Source organism: Delphinapterus leucas, chromosome 10, assembly GCF_059928025.1.
Source record: "Delphinapterus leucas isolate spDelLeu-1000000601 "Yukka" chromosome 10, BTC_Dleu_Yukka2, whole genome shotgun sequence".
Taxonomy (NCBI): Eukaryota; Metazoa; Chordata; class Mammalia; order Artiodactyla; family Monodontidae; genus Delphinapterus; species Delphinapterus leucas.
Window position 1 is genome coordinate 59,905,583 of NC_143138.1, and position 24,021 is coordinate 59,929,603.

General features: G+C 38.5%; 1 protein-coding gene across 12 annotated transcripts in view; it reads left to right on the plus strand.

Moving 5' to 3' along the window:
* ULK4 (unc-51 like kinase 4) overlaps positions 1 to 24,021 on the plus strand; it is a 518,222-nt gene that overhangs the window by 36,964 nt on the left and 457,237 nt on the right. For all 12 annotated transcript variants that reach the window (XR_016394710.1, XM_089919133.1, XM_022563634.3 and 9 more), the window contains 4 exons: positions 385 to 445; positions 1,822 to 2,003; positions 2,896 to 2,942; positions 18,236 to 18,314. Coding sequence is in view for 11 of the 12 variants with exons in the window: in XM_089919133.1 (XP_089775259.1) it covers positions 385 to 445; positions 1,822 to 2,003; positions 2,896 to 2,942; positions 18,236 to 18,314 (369 nt within the window). In the remaining variant the exon portion in view is untranslated. The remainder of the gene's footprint in view (positions 1 to 384; positions 446 to 1,821; positions 2,004 to 2,895; positions 2,943 to 18,235; positions 18,315 to 24,021) is intronic.

Here is a 24,021-nt window from a genome sequence, read left to right on the forward strand (position 1 = left end):
TGTCGGCTCTCTGGCAGTAGGATCATGTCTTTGTATCCCCCTTAGCATAGTGCCTCACCCTAGCAGGTATCCAATAAATATTTGTTGAGGAACTAAATTTCTAACCTAGAGGTAAATTAGCCTAAGAGTAAGCCAGGATAGGGTGACCCTTTTCCATGATGCTTTATTTTATTGAAGATATCAATTGAAATGATTTTATTTTATGCATTATTACCTATATTTGTATATTTTACTCTGAAGGGGCTTTGTTGAATGCTTATTCTTTTTGGTGATACATTTTACAGTGTTCTTTTCTGTCCTCATTGATTTATAATCTGATATAGGAGACATATCAGGAGATAGATACCCATCTTAAAAGGTTTTGTTTTGTTTTTTTAACCACAGATAATGAAACAACCACCAATTAAATATGATCCAAAAATATTGCATCTACCAGCACATTCAGGTAGGATCATAAAGGGCTTATCAAGCACATAGATTCATGGCGGACAAATACAAATATGAAATTTAATAGCAAATGGAATATTTTATTTATGAATAGCTAAATTTTTATTTTCTTGCCAACTGGCTGTATTCTTGAGACACTGTATAAATTATAAACAACCTGTAATCCATTTGAGCCAGCGTTTGCCCTTACTCAGCTGGGTCTAGGCTGCTCAGTACTCTTGTGAGTGGGAAAGTTCCTATGAAACTGGGCGAGTTTTCCTGTTGAACGGGTGGGCCCTTCTCCTGTCCTTTCCCTTGTAAAGCCAGTTGAATTTCCAACATTAATGGTGCTCTTATGGGTACAGAAGGTTGGAAACCACAATGAAGAATCGAGATTCTACTTGAGGGAGTAGGGCAGTTGAGATTAGGGTCAGATGGTTGGTTCACTTTTGTGGGGTTGATGTAGGACTGGAGGTACTTAAAGGTCGATTGTTACGTTCCCTTTCCCCTAACAAAGTCTTACTTAGGGTGAGTATAAGAATTTTTCTTATACCTTAAATTTTGTTTGATAAGTTATATTTTAAGCTGTTAAACTAGATCTGGAAAAATTCTTCATCATAGCTGGAGTAGAATCTATGATTTGAAATCAAATCAAAGTAAATTCAAAATAAACAACATACGTTCAAATTGAAATAAACTGTTCCAAGTAGAAGCACTATTTATGAAAACTTAGAGGAAAATTATCTCAAAATAATATTCCGTCCCTTTCCCCCTTTACTTTGAATTATTTTAGGAAATTATTGTTATAGCTTATTTTGTTTAAATATAGAGATTAGGTGAAACTATGTTAATTTTAGCTGGCATTTCATTTCCCACTTTTTGTCTTTTGTTTGTATAGGGGTTTGGAGGTGGGACTCCCAGATGATTTCAGCTTTGTATTAACCTAGTTATGTTTACTAGTAATTTCACTGGGACCTTATAACATCTGTAGAAAATTTGGCTTTTCCAGTACTTTAAGGCTAGGTTGCTTTATTTATGCAAAGGGTATCTTGTTTTTTCCATAGTACAGTTTTATTTAAGTTTGCATTTTGTTATGTTCTTGGTTGCGAGAACATTCTCCTAAATTTAGGCATCTACCTTCTTTTTTTAAGCATAGGTTTCCATTGACATAGTTCAAACCGTCTCCATGGGGAGAAAAAGAGATGAACATAGAAGAGCAAATAAAAGTAGTGATGTCTTTCGAGTATTTTTGGTTTTGACAGTGTAAATTTATAATTTTCTGTGTGCCCTCACCTTAGGCGTTGAAATTCTGTGTTCCGTTTTATTCTTCTTGTAATGTTCTCAGCAGTCCTTTTTCACATGGGCCCCACTTTTAATATTTTCTTTCCTCTGCAGTGGATAAATTAGTATTTCTAGAAGACCAAGATTGGAATGACTTTCTGCAACAAGTGTGCTCACAGATCGACTGCCCCGAGAAGAGCACAGGGGCCTCCCGAGCCAAGCTGAATCTCCTTTGCTACTTGTGCGTGGTGGCCGGGCACAGGGAGGTGGCCACCAGGCTCCTCCACTCACCCCTGGTACGTAGTTAAGTCGTGAAGTAAAGGCTCCTCCTATCACGGGCTTGCAGCTCTCCTTCTGCACATAACTCTTTTATTTCTGTAGAGATTAAAACAAGCGCTAAAATACTAATACGATTTAATTACAATGAAAAACAGTGACTCATCAAGATGATAGGTTTGCCAGAATTGTCCTCTGTTTAATGCTTAGATCTAAAAGCAGTTGAATCGACAGTGATTTTGAACCACTCCTTTGGGAACACTCAGCTTGCATTTTACGTTAATTTGTAGTAGTTGTAAGGTATTTTTCATCTGTGAAATCAGAAGACAGAGGTCTTTTCATCAACTGCTGGAGTGAGCTGCCCACGTGGAATAGGGGCTCTTTTTACTGGGTCTTCCTGGTAAATTCCAAGGCTTCCGATGTGACGCTGAACGGGGAACTGAGTCTCTAAGACTTTTCTTTTTCCTTCTTCCCCTGGAGATATTTCTTGGACCGTCTTGATTCATCGATGAAACCATGGGAATTTGGCAGATCTTTTGAAGTCATCCTCAGAAAGGAGTTACAGTGGTCTGGGGCCTTTTCCCTTGTGGGCCTTGGTTTGGGAACTGGCTTGAAAAAATTTAAGTTCATTTTCTTCCAGGATAGTATTACAGCTCCTTATTTGGTACTTGGTGTGTGTTTGTGGGGTGAGGGGCAGAGGCATATTTAGGGAATATAATTCAGTTGGAGAAACTGAACGTTCTTATTTTTAGTTTTTATTTTTATCTTATATTTACAAAGATGCAAAAACACTGAACGTAATTAATTTCCTTGGTGCAGGATTTGCATTTCATATGTATACTGGTTTGATTTGTTAGTGGTCACTTTCTGTGTCATTTCATGAATTAAATACATCTTAATTTTTTTTTCTAGTTCCAATTGCTAACCCAGCATTTGCGAATAGCTCCAAACTGGGATAGGTAAGTAATATTTACATCTTAATAAATTATTATATTATTAAGTAGTTAAAACATACATATTTATCGAAAGCACATAGTCCTAAATACTTATCACGAAATAGTCTAAAGTAATGATGACCCTGAATCATAGCACTTTCTGTAGGCATCCCAGTTGTCCATTTAAAAAGATTTCAAAATAGTCTTTATTGTAATATTATAAATATAATTCCAAGGTTATGTAAACTACATCTGGAAGCTTTATTAATGATTACTCTTTTGAATATTCTTTATCAAATACTTTACAATTATCCCTGTGTTTTAATTTAGTTATGCTTCTAAGGCGTTTTCCCTTGCCACTTTATCTTTCCTTAAGATGGTTTACAAAATCTTATGAGATTGTGTTCTGTAAACTCCTGATGGAAGGATGTGTACTTGCTTATATGAGGGCAGCATACTTGGTGAAAAGCTCATTAAAGTGTAAGAAGGCTCTGTGCTCTAGTTGCCAATGAGACTTGGTCAGATAATTGATTACCTCTTTCCGAGTCTCAGCTTCTGGGGGACTGTTTGTGGGATGATGAAAGTGCTTTGGATTCAGACAGATGTGGGTGTAGATCACAAATCTGCCCCCGGGCAAATTATTATAACTGCTGAGTGTCAGTTTACTCATCTGTAAAATGGGGATAGTGTATCAACTTCATAGATTTTTGGTAACAATCAAATTTTTTTTAACTGAAGTATAGTTGATTTACAATGTTCTTAGTTTCAGGTGTACAGCAAAGTGATTCAGTTTTATATATTCTTTACAATTAAATTTTGAATGAAGTAGGTGTATGAAATACCTTGCCCGGTGCCTGGTTCTTAGTGGGTACTTAGTGTATTTTGGGGGTTTGGAAGTTGGTGTTATCAATCCTACTTATCTTGTATTATTGTTGAGAAGCTTGTGAAAACTTGAATGTGAAGGGGTTTTGTAAAATGTGCCAGTGGTAGGATAGTAATTATTCTTCCATGCTGCCAAAATATAGGGGAAACAATAGGTGTTCACAAAACGCTTTTTTGGATAATTATTCCTACGCATCTTCTAATGTTACTCTCTCAAGGTAAAATCTGGCGTTACAAAATAGGATTTTTAGATCATTTTTGGGCATGTTAAACTTTGAGAAGGATTGTGGTATGCTCACTGTAAAAGAAACCAACAAAAAAATCCTAGCACTTCGGCTAAAACAAATTATATCCTTGAATAGGGTGCCCTCTGCTGATTTTTAAACAACAGACATTCTTAATCCTTTCCAGGTACTACTATTTTTTTCCATTTTTTAGATTTAAGTTTAATTGTAAAACAGTTTTTATTTGAGGAAAATATGGATAGATAAGCCCTATGCTTGGAGCCTCCTTTTAACTCTCTTTCTCCATTCTAATACTGCTTCTTCCGGCGAGGCCTTTTCTGTCCTGGGTCATATCACCTTGACAGCATATGATAAGGGTCTTTAACTTAGCCGGGGGACAATCACTGTTGAAGTATGTGTGTTTATTCCTTGGCTTTGTTCAGTATATAGAAAAACAAAATAAAATAACATGTAACTTTTTATGTTTCTCCACTTTATAACATGTATTCTTTTAATGTCACTAATTAATTTGTCTAAGTTTTTTTATGGTATGCCTCTTTTTATATGCTATGAATATTTGATCATTTTATTTACCCTTCCCTATTTTTGGATAGTATTATAATATTGTAAATAACATATTGATGAACATTTTGTGCTTAAATCTTCATGCCTATTTTTCCTTTCTCCCCTAAGGGCAGATTTGTAGAATTAGAACGAATAGGTAGAGGGCAATAGATATTTTTGTGACTTCTGATAAATTGCTGAAATGGTCTATAGAAACATGATATCAACGTGCATTCCCAGTCAATGTGTGTAAAAATGCTGTTTTGTTAGAACTTTTAACAGTGAATACTTATCAGATTTTATAGCCTTTGCCAGTCAACTTTATTGAGGTATAATTCACAGATAATGCATAATACTTTAATTTAAAAATTCTATTAATTATAAAATATACGTAACAAAATTTACCATTTTAGCCATTTTAAGTGTATAATTCAGTGGCATTATGTATATTGTGATACGTATGTTGGGCAACCACGATCACTGTCAATTTCCAGAACTTTTTCATTATTCCTAACAGAAGCTCTTCCCCATTAACCAGTAACTCCCATCCCTCCTCATCCCAGTCCCTGAAAACCTTTGTTATACTCTTTGTTTCTATGAATTTCCCTGTTGTAGATACCTAATATGAGTGGGATCATACATTTGTCCTTTTGTGTCTGGCTTATTTCACTTACCTGAATGTTTTCAGAGTTCATCTGTGTTGTAGCATGTATCAGACTCATTCTTTTTTAAGGCTGAATAATGTTCCATATATGTATATGCCACAGTTTATCTTTCCATTTGTTGATGGACACTTGGGTTGCTTCTACCTTTGGCTGTTGCAAGTAGTGCTGTTGTGAGCATTGGTGCACATATATCTGTTTGAGCCCCTGCTTTCAGTTCTTTTGTGTATATACCTAGGAGTGGAATTGCTGGGTTATTTGATAATGTTATGTTCAACTTCTTGAGATACCATCATAACTATTTTGCACAGTGGCTGCACCATTTTACATTTCCATCAGCAATGCTTGAGGGTTCCAATTTCGCCACATCCTCTTCAACCCTTATTTTTTTCAATTTTTTTTAATAGTAGCTCTCCTAATGGGTATGAAGTTATATGTCATTGCGGTTTTGATTTGCATTTCACTAATTACTGATGTTGAGCACCATTATTTACCTTCTCTGGAGAAATGTCTGTTCAGGTCCTTTGCCCATTTTCTAACTGGGTTTTGTGTTGTTTATTTATGGGAGTTCTATATGTATTCTAGATGTTAACGACATATTAGGTATATGACTGACAAATACTTTCTTCCATTCTGTGGGTTGCCTTTTTACCCTGATAGTGCCCTTTGCATAAAGTTTTAAGTTGTGATGAAACCTAGTTTTTCATTTTTTCTTTTGTTGCCTGTGCTTTTAGTGTTCTAAGAAATCACTGCAAAACCAATGTCAAAAATCTTTTCATTTGTTTTTTTCTAAGGGTTTTATAGTTTTAGCTCGCATTTAGGTTTTTGATCCATTTTGAGTTAGTTTTTTTTTTTTATACAGTGTTAGGTAAGAGTCCAGTTTCATTCTTTTGTTACGTTTATATCCAGTTTTCCCAGCACCATTTGTTGAAAAGGCTGTCCTCTCCCCATTAAACGGTATTGGCACTCTTGTTGATAATCATTTGACTGTATACGCTGAGGGTTTGTTTCTGGGCTCCCTGTTCTGTTCCCTTGGTTTATAAATCTGTCTTTATGTGAGTATCACAGTGTCTCGATTACCATAGCTTTGTAGTAAGTTTTGAAATCAGAATATGTGATTTCAACTTCGTTCGTTCTCAGGTTTATTTTAGGGTCCTTTGATATTTATATTCTAGGAAAGATTTTTCTAATTTTTAGTATAGTTTGGTACTTTAATAAAGTAAATGCTCATCGTCAATTTTTAAAATACAGTTTCTCCATTTGTGAATTACTTCACTTCTTGGTTGATGGGATTTCACTATTCGGTAGTTTTTTGTTTTGTTTTTTAAATAGAATATCTCTCAGGCTCTGCTTCTGGAGTTCCTCCTTCCTTGAAGCTTTCTGCCTGTGGTTTGGGGGCTCAGGCATAGCAGGCTGAATGAGACCTTCTTGCACCTTCAGGCCACACTCACCTCTGTGCCATGCTGCTTTGTTGCTCACTCCTGTGCTGGCTGCAGCTCTGGAAGACTCAGGGGCCAACCTGACTTTTTCTTCCTCTTATATGTGACCAGTTTGATTTTGTTTTCCAGTGAAAAAAGAATTTTTCTTTATATTCCAGGCTTGCAAACTTTTACTAGAATGTATCTAGGTATCCCTTTTTACTAATTTGCATTGCCAGTCGGTCTGTTAAATGCTGCAACCTTTCTTTTGCTTTCCTACTTCCTTACGATTTCCTCATCTCTATTTCATCCTTTTTCTGCTCCTGAAACTCCTGTAAGATGGGTGTGGGATTTTGTGTGTCTCTCTTTTTTTTTTTTTGCTTGCCTATTTATTTATATTTTTGGCTGCGTTGGGTCTTTGTTGCTGTGTGCGGGCTTTCTCTAGTTGCGGCGAGTGGGGGCTACTCTTCGTTGTGGTGCATGGGCTTCTCATTGCAGTGGCTTCTCTTGTTGCAGAGCATGGGCTCTAGGCGCGCGGGCTTCAGTAGTTGTGGCACGTGGGCTCAGTAGTTGTGGCACGTGGGCTCAGTAGTTGTGGCACATGAGCTCTAAAGCGCAGGCTCAGTAGTTGTGGCACACGGGCTTTAGTTGCTTTGTGGCATGTGGAATCTTCCCGGACCAGGGCTCGAACCCGTGTCCCCTGCATTGGCAGGTGGATTCTTAACCATTGCGCCACCAGGGAAGCCCAAATTTAGGGTCTATTGACTTAATTTTCTTTTGCTTTCTCACTCTTTTATTGAGATACAATTCACATATCAAAAAATTCACATTTTCTTGGTTTTTGTTGAGTTTATTTTTTAGAGCAGTTTTAGGTTCACTGCAAATTAAGGGGAAGGAACAGAGTTTTCCCACATATCTCTGCCCCCACATATGCATCGCCTCTCCCAATTATCAATATCCCCTGCCAGAGTGGTACATCCTAAATTGACACATCAAAATCATCCAAAGTCTATACTTTACATTACAATCCTGTCTTAGTGTTGTACATTCTGTGGGTTTGGACAAATGTATGATGATGTGTATCCATCACTGTGGTATCATAGAGTATTTCCACTGCCCCCAAAATCTACTGTGTTCTGCCTATTCACCCCTCTGACAACCACTGAACTTTTTATTACCTTCATAGTTTCTCCTTTTCCAGAATGTCATGTAGTTGGAAATGTAAAGTATGTAGTTTTCTCAGATTGGCTTCTTTTACTTCGTAACATTCATTTAAGGTTTCTCCATGTCTTTTCATGGCTTGATAGATCATTCTTTTTAGTGCCAAGTATCCCATTGTCTGCAGGTACCACGGTTTATTTGACCATTCACATACTGAAGCTCATCTTGATTGCTTCCAAGTTTTGACAATTATGAGTAAAGCTGCTGTTAACATCCATGTGGACATATGTATTCATCTCCTTTGGGTAAATACCAAGGAGCCTGATTGTTGGATTGTGTGGTAAGAGTACATTTAGTTTTGTAAGAAATCACCAAACTGTCTTATAAAGTGACTGTACCATTTTGTATTCTCATCAACAATGAACGAGAGTTCTGTTGCTTCACATCCTTGCCAGCATTTGGTATTTTCAGTGTTCTGGATTTTGCCTGTTTTGATAGGTGTGTAGTGGTATCTTGTTGTTTTAACTTGCATTTCCCTGATGACATATGGCGTGGAGCATTTTCTCATATGCTTATTTGCCATCTGTATATCCTCTTTGGTGAGGTGTCTGTTCAAGTCTTTGACCCATTTTTTCATCAGGTTGTTTTCTTATTGTTGAGTTTCAAGAGATCTTTGTATATTTTGGAAAACAGTTTTTTATCAGATGGGTCTTTTGCAAATATTCTTTTCCAGTCTGTGGCATATCTTCTCATTCTCAACATTTCTTTTGCACAACAGAAATTATTAGTTTTAATGAAGTCCAGCTTATCAATTATTTCTTTCATGGATCATGCCTTTGATGTTGTGTATAAAAAGTCATTGCTACACCCAAGGTCATCTAGGTTTTCTATGTTATCTTCTAGGAGTTTTATAGTTTTGCATTTTACACTTAGGTCTGTGATCTGTTTTGAGTTGAAGTTTTGTGAGCGGGTGTAAAGTCTGTATCTAAATTCATTGTTTTTCTTGTAGATGTCCAGTTATTCCAGTACCATTCATTGAAAAGACTATCTTTGCTCCATTGTATTGCCTTTGCTCCTTTGTCAAAGATCATTTGATTATGTGAGTCTGTTTCTGGGCTCTCTATTCTGTTCCACTGATCTGTTCTTTTGCCAATACCACGCTGTCTTGATAACTGTCGCTTCGTAGTAAGTCTTGAAGTCAGGTAGCATCAGTCCTCCAACTTTGTTGCTCTTCTCCAGTATTGTTGGCTATTCTGGATCTTTTGCCTCCATGTAAACCTTGGAATCAGTTTGTCAGTATCCACACTGACAATGTGGAATCACATCAAATCTACAGATCAATTAGGGAAGAATTGACATCAGGACAATATTGAGTCTTATTCATGAACATGGAATACCTCTCCACTTGTTTACTTCTTTGATTTTGTTCAATAGCGCTTTGTAGTTTTCCTCATATAGATATTATACATATTTTATTAGATTTGTTCCTATGTACTTCACTTATTGGGTGCTAATGTAAATGGTATTGTGTTTTTAATTTCAAATTCTACAAGTTTGTTGCTGGTAAGACTTTTATATATTGACCTTGTATCCTGCACCTTGCTGTAATCACTTAATAGTTCCAGGAGGTTTTTTTGTTGTTGTTAATTCTTCAGGATTTTCTGTATAGACAGTCATTTCATTTGCAAACAGTTTTAGTTCTTCCTTCCCAATCTGTATGCCTTTTGTTTCCTTTTCTTGTCTTATTGCATTACCTGGAGCTTTCAGTGTAATATTCAAAAGGAATAGTGGTGAGAGGTGATGTCCTTGTCTTGTACCTGATCTTTTTTTTTTCCTTAACTATTATTTATTTATTTTGGTGGCGCCAGGTCTCAGTTGCAGCATGTGGGCTTCTTAGTTGCAGCACGTGGGCTTCTTAGTTGTGGCACGAGAACTCTTAGTTGTGGCATGCATGTGGGATCTAGTTCCCTGACCAGGGATTGAACCTGGGCCCCCTGCATTGGGAGCATGGAGTCTTACCCACTGGACCACAAGGGAAGTCCCTGTACCTGATCTTAGTGGGAAAATTTTGAGTTTATCACCATTAAATATGATGTTAGCTGTATTTTTTTGTAGATAGTCTTTATCAAGTTAAAGAAGTTCCCTCTATTCCTAGTTTACTGAGTTTTTGTCATGAATGGGTGTTGGAATTTGTCAAATGCTTTTTTTGCATATATTGATATGATCATGTGATTTTTCTTTTTTAGTTTCCTGATATGATGGAAATTCACTTTTTAAAACTGTACAGTTTAGCGGTTTTTAGTGTAATCACAAAATTGTGCATGTATCACCACTGTCGAATTCCAGAACTTTTCATCACCCAGTGAGATCTCGTACCTGTTACCCTCTTCCCCTCAGTCCCTGGAAACCACTAACCTACTTTCTGTCTATAGATTTGCCTATTCTGAATATTTCATATAAATATACAAAATGTGATCTTTTGTGACTGGCATCTTTTCACTTAGCATAATGTTTTCAGGGTTCATCCATGTTGTAGCATGTATTAGTACTTCATTTTTTTTGGCTGTGCCACATGGCTTGTGGGATATTAGTTCCCTGACCAGGGATCGAACTTGGGCCCCTTCAGTGAAAGCAGGGAGTCCTAACCACTGGACCACCAGGAAATTCCCACTTCATTCTTTTTTATGACTGAGTAATATTCCATTGTATGGATAAACCGTATTTCATGTATCCATTCTTAATGGACACTTGGGTTGCTTCCATATTTGGCTGTTACGAATAACACTGCTCTGATCATGTGTATAAAGGTTTTATGTGAACATATGTTTTAATTTCTCTTGGGTACATACCTAGTAGTGGAATTGTTGGGTCATATGGTAATTCTGTGTTCAGCCTTTTGAAGAACTGCCAAACTCTCTTTTACTGCTTTTCCCTGATCTTATCTTTGGGTTTTCAAGCTTGATACTTATCCTTGCTCATTTTACTGAGAATCACTATTTTATTTCAGCAATCATATTTTCAAGTTTTTGTTCATTTGTTCTCTGATTGGTCCTTTTTCCTAGCTGCCTATATTTGATTTACAATGTACTTTTGAATTTGAGGATAAATTATAGGATTATAAAAATTCTGTTTTGGAATAGATTTTAGGGTTAAATATTGTGACTAATATTTAAGGTTAAACATTAGGATTATAAAAATTTTATTCTTTTTAACCTGTGGGTCACTTCGTTTTCATCATGGTCCTGCTTTTTAATGCTGTTGGCTCCTCAGATGCTTGGTGATCTTTAGTGCTTAGTTTATATTATGAATAAATGGTTAAATTGATCAGCATAGAAACTGGTAGTACACATTTCCCCTATGGTTCTCTTACTCTGTTTCTCCAGCAACGTCTTCTTTAAAGGGCTAGCCTGTGAGTGGATGATGCCTGTTGACTAGTTGACTTGTATGTTGGGAGCCCACCTAGCTGAAGGAGCAGGTAGGCAGGCTGGAGGCCTCTTCAGTTTCCAGGTTGGGTTTTTCTTTGGGGTGGGGCTGGCTTTCCTCCATTAACCTCTTTCCTTGCTCTGGTATCTGGTGTGGAGGACCACTCTCTGTTCTCCACATCCATACTTGTATCCCACCCCAGAGTAGATTGCTTACTGCAGGGATAATTTCACATTTTTACCCTGGAGGCCAGGACTGAGGGTTTATTCTGTGTATCAGGGAGGGAGATGGGAAGGAGGCAGGACCTAATTGGCTCACCTGTTCATTGTGAAGTTCTCTAATCTGATGATTGTCTATGACTAATCCTTGCTTTCTGTTTTACTTTATTCCAAGCCTCTGAGGCTTGTTGGGAAGACCTGTCTTTACCTGTGGTTCTTAGACAGGAATTTCTTCTCTCCATTTTCTAATTCCATCTAAGTGTGTCATCTAGGATTTCCTCAAACATTCTGGTCTACTTTCAGCCATTCTTTCTGTCTCCAGTTATTTAATTATAAATTTGTTTTCTTTTAGCAGACTCTTGAGGGAACAGAAAAGTGGGTGTCAGTGTCCCGTCTGCTATCGTAAAGTTTTTTTTAATTTAATTTTTTTAAAATACAGCAGGTTCTTATTAGTTATCTGTTTTATACATATTAGTGTATATATGTCGATCCCAATCTCCCAGTTCATACCCCCACCCCCACGTTCCCCCCTTGATGTCCATACGTTTGTTCTGTACATCTGTGTCTCTATTTCTGCCTTGCAAACTGGTTCATCTGTACCATTTTTCTGAATTCTACATATATGCGTTAATATATGATATTTGTTTTTCTCTTTCTGACTTCACTCTGTATGACAGTCTCTTGATTTGTGTTATTTACACGATTGTGATTAATGGGCTTTTTTTTTCTTTTTGCGGTACGCGGGCCTCTCACTGTTGTGGCCTCTCCCGTTGTGGAGCACAGGCTCCAGACGCGCAGGCCCAGCGGCCATGGCTCACGGGCCCAGCCGCTCCGCGGCATGTGGGATCCTCCCAGACCGGGGCACGAACCCGTGTCCCCTGCATCGGCAGGCGGACTCTCAACCACTGCGCCACCAGGGAAGCCCTAATGGGCATTTTTATTTTTCATTTGCTGTCTAAGCTATACAGAAGTGCTTCTAAATTTACAAATGTTTAGGATTTTTGGTTTATGTTTGTTATTTCACTTTTATTATATCATCATATGTCCTGTATAATTTCTGCCTTTGGGAATTCTATGAATTTATCTTTGTGCTCTAATAAAAAATCATTAAAAAAATGTCGTGGGGCTTCCCTGGTGGCGCCGTGGTTGAGAGCCCGCCTGCCGATGCAGGGGACACAGGTTCGTGCCCCGGTACGGGAAGATCCCACATGCCGTGGAGCGGCTGGGCCCGTGAGCCATGGACGCTGAGCCTGCGTGTCCGGAACCTGTGATCCGCAGCGGGAGAGGCCACACCAGTGAGAGGCCCGCGTACCACACACACACACACAAAAATGTCATGAATGTAGTAGATAATGTGGTAATCATAGCTGGCCCATTCAGCACATATTAAATGTTAGACACCATGGTAATTTCTCCACACGGATTATTTCCTTTGACTCTTTGAGTAACTTGGTGAGGTACATATTGTTGTTAGTCCTAGTTAATTAACATGAAGTCATCAGGCACATGAAGGAGGAGTAACTAACCCAGGGTTTCTCTCCTCCCCCGCCCCAACCATGGGGCCAAGACTGGCCTCAGGACATTTCATTCCAGAGTCCTGAACACCATCCTATACAGCCTCCCACTGAGTAAGTGTGGTCTGAGTTTAGATCGTAGAGCTTGATATATACATCTGTTACTATGATGCTTGTATGTTTGTATTCACTGTGGCTTTCTTGCTGTGCTTGGGAGAGAGGTAGATTGGAGTTTCCCACTACTATTGGGTTTACTTTTTATTCTTTATTATTATTAATATAATAATATTATATATTATTATTCTTTATTAATATGGTTTGTAACGACTCACAGCTTACATCCTTTGTAGGTCATACTGTTTTTAGTCCTCAAACCATCTTTTCCTCATTTAATGATTTTAGCCTTAAATTCTGCTTTGATATTTACGTTGAAAATCCTGCTCCAATTTTGTTTACCTTTATTCAGTCATATTTTTACCCACCCATTTTCTACTAATGTGTTTAGTTACTTTGTTTTGATGTTGATATTATATTCATTCAACAAACACATATTGAGGGACCATGCCAGGTACTGTCTTAGTGCTCGCAGCCCTGCCTTCATGGACCTTGTGGGCTAGTGGGGGAGATGGATGATAAATAGTCTGTTTTATTAAACACACAAAGAAGTAACTGTAACATTTTAGATCTGCTCTAATACAGTAGCCGCTAGCTGCATGTGGTTATTTATTTCTTTATTTAAATTTATTTATTCATTTGTTTAATTTTTGGTTGCATCGGGTCTTCGCTGCTGCATGCAGCCTTTCTCTAGTTGCAGTGAGCGGGGGCTACTCTTTGTTGCGGGGCGCAGTCTTCTCATTGTGATGGCTTCTCTTGTTGCAGAGCACAGGCTCTAGGCGCACGGGCTTCAGTAGTTGTGGCACAGGGGCTTCAGTAGTTGTGGCTCGCGGGCTCTAGAGCACAGGCTCAGTAGTTGTGGCACGCAGGCTTAGTTGCTCCGCGGCATGTGGGATCTTCCCGGACCAGGGGTCGAACCCGTGTCCCCTGCATTGGCAGGCGGATTCTTAACCACTGTGCCACCAGGGAAGCCTCATGTGGTTATTTAAATTTAGAACTAGTTCCATATTTCTCAAAAAACTAAAAATAGAACTACCCTATGACCCAGCATTTTCACTCCTGGATATATATTTGAAAGAAACAAAAACACTAATTTGAAAAGGTAATGCACCTAAATGTTCATAGCAGCACTCTTCACAATAGCCAAGACATGGCAACAGCCTAAATGTCCATCAGCAGATGAATGGATAAAGGTGTGGTACATATATACAATGGAATACTACTCAGCCATAAAAAGAACCAGATTTTGCCATTTGCAGCAATGCAGATGGATTTGGAGGGCATTATGCTAAGTGAAGTAGAGATAGACAAATACTGTATGATATCACTTATATGTGGCATCTGAAAAATAAACTAGTGAATATAACAAAGAAGCAGACTCATAGAGAAGAAACTAGTGGTTATCAGCAGTAAGAGGGATGGAGGAGAGGCAAGATAGGGGTAAGGGATTAAGAGGTACAAGCTAATTTGTATAAAATAAGCTACAAGGATATCTTGTACAACACAGGGAATATAGCCAGTGTTTTATAATAACTATATGTGGAGTATAACCTTTAAAAATGGTGAATCACTATATTGTACACTTGTAACTTATATAATATTGTACATCAATTATACTTCAGTAAAAAATAAACTAGTTCCTTAAAGTAAATTTTGTGTGTGTGTGGGTATACATATACATATATATATTTCTTCAGTTGCACCAGCCATACTTCAAGTGCTGGATAGTCACATGCGTGTGGTGGATACTGTGCTGAACAATGTAGACATGGAATGTTTCTGTTATCGCACGAAGGTTTATTGGCCATTGCAGCTTTGCGTGCTGTTATGGATGTGGGATGTTCTGAGCTACAGCGTAATGGGTCATGTGGGGCACCCGAAATGGTGACCTTTAAGAAGAATTCTGAATTACGAGACGGAGCCAGTTTTATGAGGGCATTACATATAGATATAGCTGTATGTAAGTATTTGGTATAAATTGAGAAATATTGTCACTATTAGTTTAAATAGTTTACAACTTAAAACTGTAGGAGTTTCAAGGAGGGTGTTTTCTCTTGTTCTGATAGGAATTGTTTCTCGTGAGAATGGGAAAAATATTTAATTAGCATGTCCTGATACATTTTTCTTTTAGTTGGATAAATCTGGTTGCCATTATCTAATTTTGTAGATTGAAAAAGTGCTTCAAGGTTTCTGAAGTATTTTGAGCTTGTCTTTGAACTGAGATAAATAAGTTTTTGCCTTGCATCCTTTAATTCATTAGTGAGTTTTTGATAATAGCATTTGTTTTACATTGTGAGAAAACTTAGAAGTTAATCCATCTGACCTTCTAAACTGCACACATTTAAGCAATTCAAAACTGAAGTGTAATTGACTTGACTGTGGTCCCGTATCTGGTCAGTGACAGAGCTGTGACTGGAAGCTTTTCCTTGTAACTTTTGGGCCAGTGTCCTGCCAAATCTTTTTCAAAACCATTACTTTTAAAACATAATCTTCTTACTCAGAGGCAGAATGCTAATCATAGAAATGCCTAGGACTTCTTTAATCTGTTTATGTTTAGAGATTTAAATGGCTAATCCAAGAAGCATTGAAAGCCATAAGAATTATCTCTGTATGATAGAGTTCTGACAACATGAACACTTACCTGTGGTACTTCTCTGAGTGTGATTTGTTTCCCTCCACGGGTTTTGCACAGTTTATTTTACGAATATGAAAAGTAGAGGCTCTCTGGATGAGGAACATGCAATGCAGGCATTACTAAGTAAGAGTACAGTTATAATCAACTCAACCATTTTTTTCCAATTAAAAAAGTCTTATGAAAACTAATTTTCTCCATGAAGTGAACTTTTCCAAATCACCTGAAGTGATATTTAATAATTATATTTCATTATAAAACTACTTTTATAATTTAATACTTCATTTTCTGCTGGGTAATGAAACAAACACCTCGCTGAAAGTATTTTTACAATATTTGTTAGACTTGTAAAAATTTCTTTTAAAGTGACTATATATGCTTCACTATCCTGATATTAATTACTGACTACTTGCGTATAAAATCATTGGTCTACTAATAAGTAGAGCAGAAATCTTGAGAAAGAAAGACGGAGCTGGAGGAATCAGGCTCCCAGACTTCAGACTATACTACAGAGCTACAGTAATCAAGACAGTATGGTACTGGCACAAAAACAGAAATATAGATCAATGGAACAGGATAGAAAGCCCAGAGATAAACCCTCGGACATATGGTCACCTTATCTTTGATAAAAGAGGCAAGAGTATACAATGGAGAAAAGACAGCCTCTTCAATAAGTGGTGTGGGGAAAACTGGACAGTTACATGTAAAAGAATGGAATTAGAACACTTCCTAATACCATATACAAAAATAAACTCAAAATGGATTAAAGACCTAAATGTAAGGCCAGACACTATAAAACTTAGAGGAAAACATAGGCAGAACACTGTATGACATAAATCACAGCAAGATCCTTTTTGACCCACCTCCTAGAGAAATGGAAATAAAAATAAACAAATAGGACCTAATGAAACTTAAAAGCTTTTGCACAGCAAAGAAAACCGTAAACAAGATGAAAAGACAACCCTCAGACTGGGAGAAAATATTTGCAAATGAAACAACTGACAAAGGATTAATCTCCAAAATATACAAGCAGCTCATGCAGCTCAATATCAAAAAAAAACCCCCAAATGGGCAGAAGACCTAATTAGACACTTCTCCAGAGAAGATACACAGATTGCCAACAAACAAATGAAAAGATGCTCAGCATCACTAATCATTAAAGAAATGCGAATCAAAACTACAGTGAGATATCACCTCACACCAGTCAGAATGGCCATCATCAAAAAATCTGCAAACAATAAATGCTGGAGAGGGTGTGGAGAAAAGAGAAACTTCTTGCATCGTTGGTGGGGATGTAAATTGATACAGCCACTATGGAGAACGGTATAGAGGTTCCTTAAAAAACTAAAAATAGAACTACCATATGACCCAGCAATCCCACTACTGGGCATATACCCTGAGAAAACCATAATTCAAAAAGAGTCATGTGGGCTTCCCTGGTGGCGCAGTGGTTGAGAGTCTGCCTGCCGATGCAGGGGACATGGGTTTGTGCCCCGGTCAGGGAGGATCCCACATGCCGCGGAGCGGCTGGGCCCGTGAGCCATGGCTGCTGAGCCTGCGCGTCGGGAGCCTGTGCTCTGCAACGGGAGAGGCCGCAACAGTGAGAGGCCCGCATACTGCACAAAAAAAAAAAAAAAAAGAGTTGTACCACAATGTTCATTGCAGCACTATTTACAATAGCCAGGACATGGAAGCAACCTAAGTGTCCATTGACAGATGAATGGATAAAGAAGATGTGGCACATATATACAATGGAATATTACTCAGCCACAGAAAGAAATGAAATTGAGTTATTTGTAGTGAGGTGGATGGACCTAGAGTCTGTCATACAGAGTGAAGTAAGTCAGAAAGAGAAAAACGAATACCGTATGCTAACACATTTATATGGAATCTAAAAAAAAAATGGTTCTGATGAACCTAGGGGCAGGACAGGAATAAAGACACAGATGTAGAGAGTGGACTTGAGGACCCGGGGAGGGGGAAGGATAAGCTGGAACAAAGTAAGAGAGTAACATTGACATATATACACTACCAAATATAAAATAGATAGCTAGTGGGAAGCAGCGGCATAGCACAAGGAGGGTGGGAGGGAGATGCAAGAGGGAGGGCATATGGGGATATACGTATGTATATAGCCGATTCACTTTGTTATACAGCAGAAACTAACACAATATTGTAAAGCAATTATACTCCAGTAAAGATGTTAAAAAAAAAAACAAGCAGAGACTTTAAAAAATTTTTATTTTCCATTTCACTATTAAAGCACAACTTGTTCAGTTTTTGTCACCGTTACAGATGGTGCTACAGAGGGCATTGCGTTCAGGTCTCCCTGTGTACACAAGGGAACGTTTCTCTGGACCGTATACGTACAGGAATGTTTGCTCACCCTGTCTCATTCCACTTCTATCTCATGTTAATGCTTACAGTTGTGTAATGTGACTAACTGGGGTTGGTTTCCTTAGTCCTAACTCTCCACTTCAGAGCCCATTTTCTCTCTGTTTACAGAAGGGCCAAGGTAGCTCGGTTGATTGGTTTACTGGCCTCGCACACAACGGAGCTCCAGGAAAATACACCTGTCATTGAGGTAATTTCTTTCATTACTGAAATGTTACGAATGGCAAAGATTGTTCTTGATTTTAGAACATGCAGCTTTCATTGGTGTTAAGTGTGGAATTGTGGCAGTTGTTATAAAATAACCTCAGTAGGCCTGTACACTTCAGCACAGCCGCTCATTTACAGCACAGTCTGTCGTCAAAGGTGGTGCGGTGGAATTACAAGGCTTGTGGACTCTAGTCATCATTACTGCATTTCAGTAATTTATGGATAAGGTTTATTTCATTACTAGTTTTCATGTGGTCTACTCAACATTTTATTATAACTGAAGTATTTTCTACTGAAGCCCAGCTCAACTTCAAATTAAAATTTTTTGGGGTTTTTCACATTGAATTTAGTGTTTTTATCCCCACCAGTTGTCATTTATTTCTGACAATAGTGACAGTATTTAACTGCCAGGCATGCACTAAAGGTATTTTCAAATGTGGTCGGCACTGTGTATTCACGGGTTCTGAGTCTGTGGATTCAGTCAGCCGTGGATTGAAGATAATCAGGGGGAGAAAAGTTCTAGAAAGTTTCAGAAAGCAAAACTTGAATTTGCTGCACACTGGCAGGTATTTATATAAAATTTACATTGTACTAGGTAGTATAAATAATCTAGAGATGATTTAAAGTATGTGGGAGGATATGCATAGGTTATATGCAAATACTAGGCCATTTTATATAAGAGCATCTGTGGATTTTGGTATTTGTGGGGTTCCTGAAACCAGTTCCCCACAGATGCTGAGGGACAACTGAATCAGCCATTTCTTTCGAATACCAATATTGGGAAGCCCTTATTAATTAACCAGTAATTCCAAGTCCCACGAAGTGGATGCTACTATTGTACTGCCCTTTTTTTTTTTCTCGTGGTACGCGGGCCTCTCACCGTTGTGGCCTCTCCCATTGCGGAGCACAGGCTCTGGACGCGCAGGCTCAGCGGCCATGGCTCACGGGCCCAGCCGCTCCGCGGCATGTGGGATCTTCCTGGACCGGGGCACGAACCCGTGTCCTCTGCATCGGCAGACGGACTCTCAACCACTGCGCCACCAGGGAAGCCCTGTACTGCCTTTTTGAATGTTCCTGAACACTAAAAACTACTTTCTATCTATCCTGTTAATGTGTACTGCACTTAACTGGCAGTAGATTTTGAGAGTGTTGAGTCAAAATAGGTGAGAAAAACCAAGGCTTTTAAGGGGGAAGGGCAGAACTCCTGAAGGAAGGAGAAAATGGTAAAAAGAAGGGATTTTTATAGAGCCAGACCTGGTAGTGTGGTTTTTGGGAGAATTGTTTAGCCAAGTACTGTCTAATAGAACTATCTGTGGTGAAAGAAGCTGTCCTGTATCTGTGCTGTCCAGTACCGTAGCCAGTTGCTGGGATGGTATTCCAGCTAGTCCTGGGCTGTCTAAGTGGAAGCAAATGGGAGATTAATTTGTGCCCTGTGCATTTCCTCTGCTTATGATTCTGTCCCCATTCCCTGCAGTTATTAGACCTCTGAGCTACTAAAGAAAATGTTACTAAGTCTAAACTTTTCCTTCTTTTTGTGACCAAGAAAAATGAATTGTGACCTATATGATCACTGATGGTACCCAGCTTGGCTATCAGAGATCTATAAACTAGATTTTTATCTAAAAGACCAAGCAGATAGGGCAGTGACACTTAGGCAGAAGAGGAGAAGACTTAGAAGCTCAAGAGTGGAGGCTCCTTCTGATGACTCAGAGCAAAGGGTCTCCAATGAAACAGATTTGCTGGAGGAGATGGGAGAGAACTTGATGAAAATTCTAAGACGAAGTCCTGACATTCTAGAGGACATTCCTGGATAATCAAAATAGGAGGGAACAGTGTGCCATGAAGAAAGAGCCCCTGAAGGTGTAAAATATGACTGAATTAAAATATTCAGTAGATGCAGTAGTAAGTAGGAGGTACTGGGTACCTTAGAAGCCGAGTTAGTGAATTTGAAGATAAGTAGGATGTGAATTCTCTTAGGATTCAGAAGAACAAAAAAAAGGATAAAAATCATGAATTAAAAAGGCACGGAAGACAGTTGCAGAACATCTCTTACACTGTCCAGTATGGTAGCCATCAGCCAAAAGTGGCTACTAGGCACTTGAAAAGCAGCAAGTCTGAGTTGAGATGAGCTGCAAGTAGAGACCACACACCAGATTTTGAAGACTCAGTATGAAAAAAAAATAATGTAAAGTATCTCACCTGTAATTTTCTTTATAGATTACATTTTTATTTTAAATTTTTATTGGAGTATAGTTGATTTACAGTGTTGTGTTAGTTTCAGGTGTACAGCAAAGTGAATCAGTTATACAAATACATATATCCACTCTTTTTTAGATTACATTCTAAAACAGTATTTTTGGATATATTAGGATAAATATTTTAAAATTTTTACTTTTATTTTTTAATGTGGCTACTAGAAAATTTTAAATTGCCCGTGTGGCTTGAGTTCTATTTCTATGGGACAGCACTTATCTAAGATAAACACAATGGGATTTCCAGGAGGAGAGATCCAAGCAAACAGAAATGAAAAATAATGGGAGAAAATTTCACCCTGAGCTGAAGAAAGACTCACATCTTTAGATGAAAGGTTTTTCACCAAATGTCAGGCAAAACATTGAAAAAAAAGAATGCATATGTAGACCTATCCTGGTGAAATTTGTAATTTCAAAGATAAAAATAAAACTTGAAACCCAGGTTATAAGGAAATAAAAGCAAATTAGACTTAACATTTAATTTTTCTGTAACACTAAAGGCTAGAAGATAAAGAAAATGGTGGAAATGGATCGACACTTAGGAGGTCATGTGATGTTAAATTTCTCTGTTACGTCCATTGTACTGCCTACTTGTGGGGACAGAATACATTTTCAGAAACTCAATCTGAATTTCACCAACATTTCTAAAAAAAATTTACTTGAGCAAGCTACTTGAGGAGCTGCCAACTTCAACACCCACTTTCCCACCCAAGTTTTAAGATAATGTAAAGGAGAAACAAATAAAAACAATGAATCTATTTAAATGTAAGTCTAAATAATAGCTGCTACTGTTGTGAAATATCATCTGGAAAGAATGGATTCTTGAAAAAGAATATAAATATTCTTAAAAAATTAATAGTAGCATGGAAGTAAATTCTGCATTGTTTTAGAGGGTCTGAAAAGGTAGGGGAGAAGGGAATGGAGAAGGAAAAAGCAAGTTCTTTCTTGTTCTTTTACGAATTGAACACTTACGGAGTACCTCTTGTGGGTATGGCCTGTGTTACTTGCAGTAAGACCGTCGTTTCAGGCAAGTTCTTGTCTTGTTCTAGAAGGAATTCATAGATGCTGTTTTATTCTTGGCACTGATAATCCATTTCATTCTTGGCATTGATACTCTTATTCTTCTTTTTTTTTTTACATCTTTATTGGAGTATAACTGGTTTACAATGGTGTGTTAGTTTCTGCTTTATAACAAAGTGAATCAGTTATACATATACATATGTTCCCATATCTCTTCCCTCTTGCGTCTCCCTCCCTCCGACCCTCCCTATCCCACCCCTCCAGGTGGTCACAAAGCACCGAGCTGATCTCCCTGTGCTATGCGGCTGCTTCCCACTAGCTATCTATTTTACGTTTGGTAGTGTATATGGGGAGGGGGAAGGGTAAGCTGTGACAAAGCGAGAGAGTGGCATGGACATATATACGATACTCTTATTCTTAACAAATATTTGTCAGTACCTGCGTATGTACAGGGTGCTATCTAGGTGCTTATTTTATAAAAATAGATGGCAATCTCTGTTCTTGCAGAGCTTGTGTTCCAGTGTAAGGAGAGAGATAATAAACAAATAAATATATAAAATTCAGTGGTGATAAATGCAGTGGGAAAGATGTAGCAGGGTTTGGAAATGATGAGGTGGCAGCAGTGGTGGTTTAGAGATTGGCTGTTTGGGGAAGGCTGAGCAGAGACCTTAGGGAATTGAGGGAATAATTCCCTCAGCTGGTGAAGAACATTCCAGATGGGGAAGACACATGCACCCCAATGTTCATTGCAGCACTATTTACAATAGCCAGGATATGGAAGCAACCTAGATGTCCATGAACAGAGGAATGGATAAAGAAGATGTGATGCATATATACAATGGAATATTACTCAGCCATTAAAAGGAATGAAATTGGGTCATTTGTAGAGACATGGATGGACCTGGAGACTGTCATACAGAGTGAAGTAAGTCAGAAAGGGAAAAAGAAATGTCGTATATTAACTCATATATGTGGAATCTGAATAAATTGGTATAGACGATCTTGTTTACAAAGTGGAAATAGAGATGCAGATGTAGAGAACAAACGTATGGATACCAAGGAGGAAAGGGTGGTGGTGAGATGAATTGGGAGATTGGGATTGATGTATATACACTATTGATACTATGTATAAAATAGATAACTAATGAGAACCTACTGTATAGCACAGGGAACTCTACTCAGTGCTATGGTGACCTAAATAAGAAGGAAATCCGAAAAAGAGGGGATATATGTATATGTATAGCTGATTCACTTTGCGGTACAGTATAACACAATATTGTAAAGCAACTATACTCCAATAGAAATAAGTCAAAAGAAAAAAAGAAAGGACTGGGGGTAGATAAGTGATTGGCACGTTTCGAGAAGCAACGAGGAGGCGAGTGTAGCTGGAACTGAGCATGAGATACCGATGGGAGATGAGGTTAGTGAGGTAGCCAGAGGCCAGGCCATCCAGAACCTTGTTGTAAACCATGGTCAGAACTTGGGGCTTTAGTCTGAATGAGATGGGAAGCCATTGGAGGATTTGGAGCAGAGGAGTGCCTTGGTGTGGCCGATGTTTGGAAAGGATCACTTTGTTTCAAGGACAGGGGCAAGGTGGAATCAGACCAGTTTAGGGGGCTGTGGCAGTTCAGATGAGGGATGGTGGTGGTCACTTGGACCAGGTTTGTAGTGGTGGAAAGAGTAAAAAATGATTTTATTCTGGATACGTGTTTTTTTTTTTTTTTTCCACAGATAGATTTTGAAGAGTGTTGATAGATCTGCCAGTTGCTATGATATTTGAAGGCAGACGTTAATAACCAAGTCTGGCCAATATAAATTCTAGTATTCAATATGAAAAGTGCTGAGGCATCAGAAAAGCAAATCCGAAATGAATTTTCAAGACAGGCACCCGACTGGCAAAAATTAAAAAGCCTTAATAGTCCTCAGTGTTGGTGAAAATACTGAGCAGAAGGAGGGTTCACATGCTCCTGAGGAATGTAAATGGGCGGAGCCGCTCTGGGAAACTGCTTGATCTCTGAAAGCTGAGCACGTCACTACCCTGTAACCCAGGGTCACAAGTGACATGTACAGGAATATATATTGCCAGCATGATTTGTAACAGCCCGAGATTTGAAACAACCCACGTGTCTATCAACAGCAGAATCGACAAAGTATGTCGCCTTCACACAGTGGAATGCTGAATAGCATTGCAAATGAGTTCATCCTTTCAGCACTGGGAAATAGGCTGGGGTGAATCTCACAGTCATAGATAGTTTTCCTAGACATCAGTAGGACATTCCCTGGGCAAGACTGATCTATATATTCAGGAATGTCCTGGGGCTGTGATGGCTCTTGTTTAGAGGGTCAGCTCCTGCTCGGTGCCAGAGGTGATGAGGGAGAGGCATACGTAGGTAGGAGTCATGGAAGGTCTGGAGATGA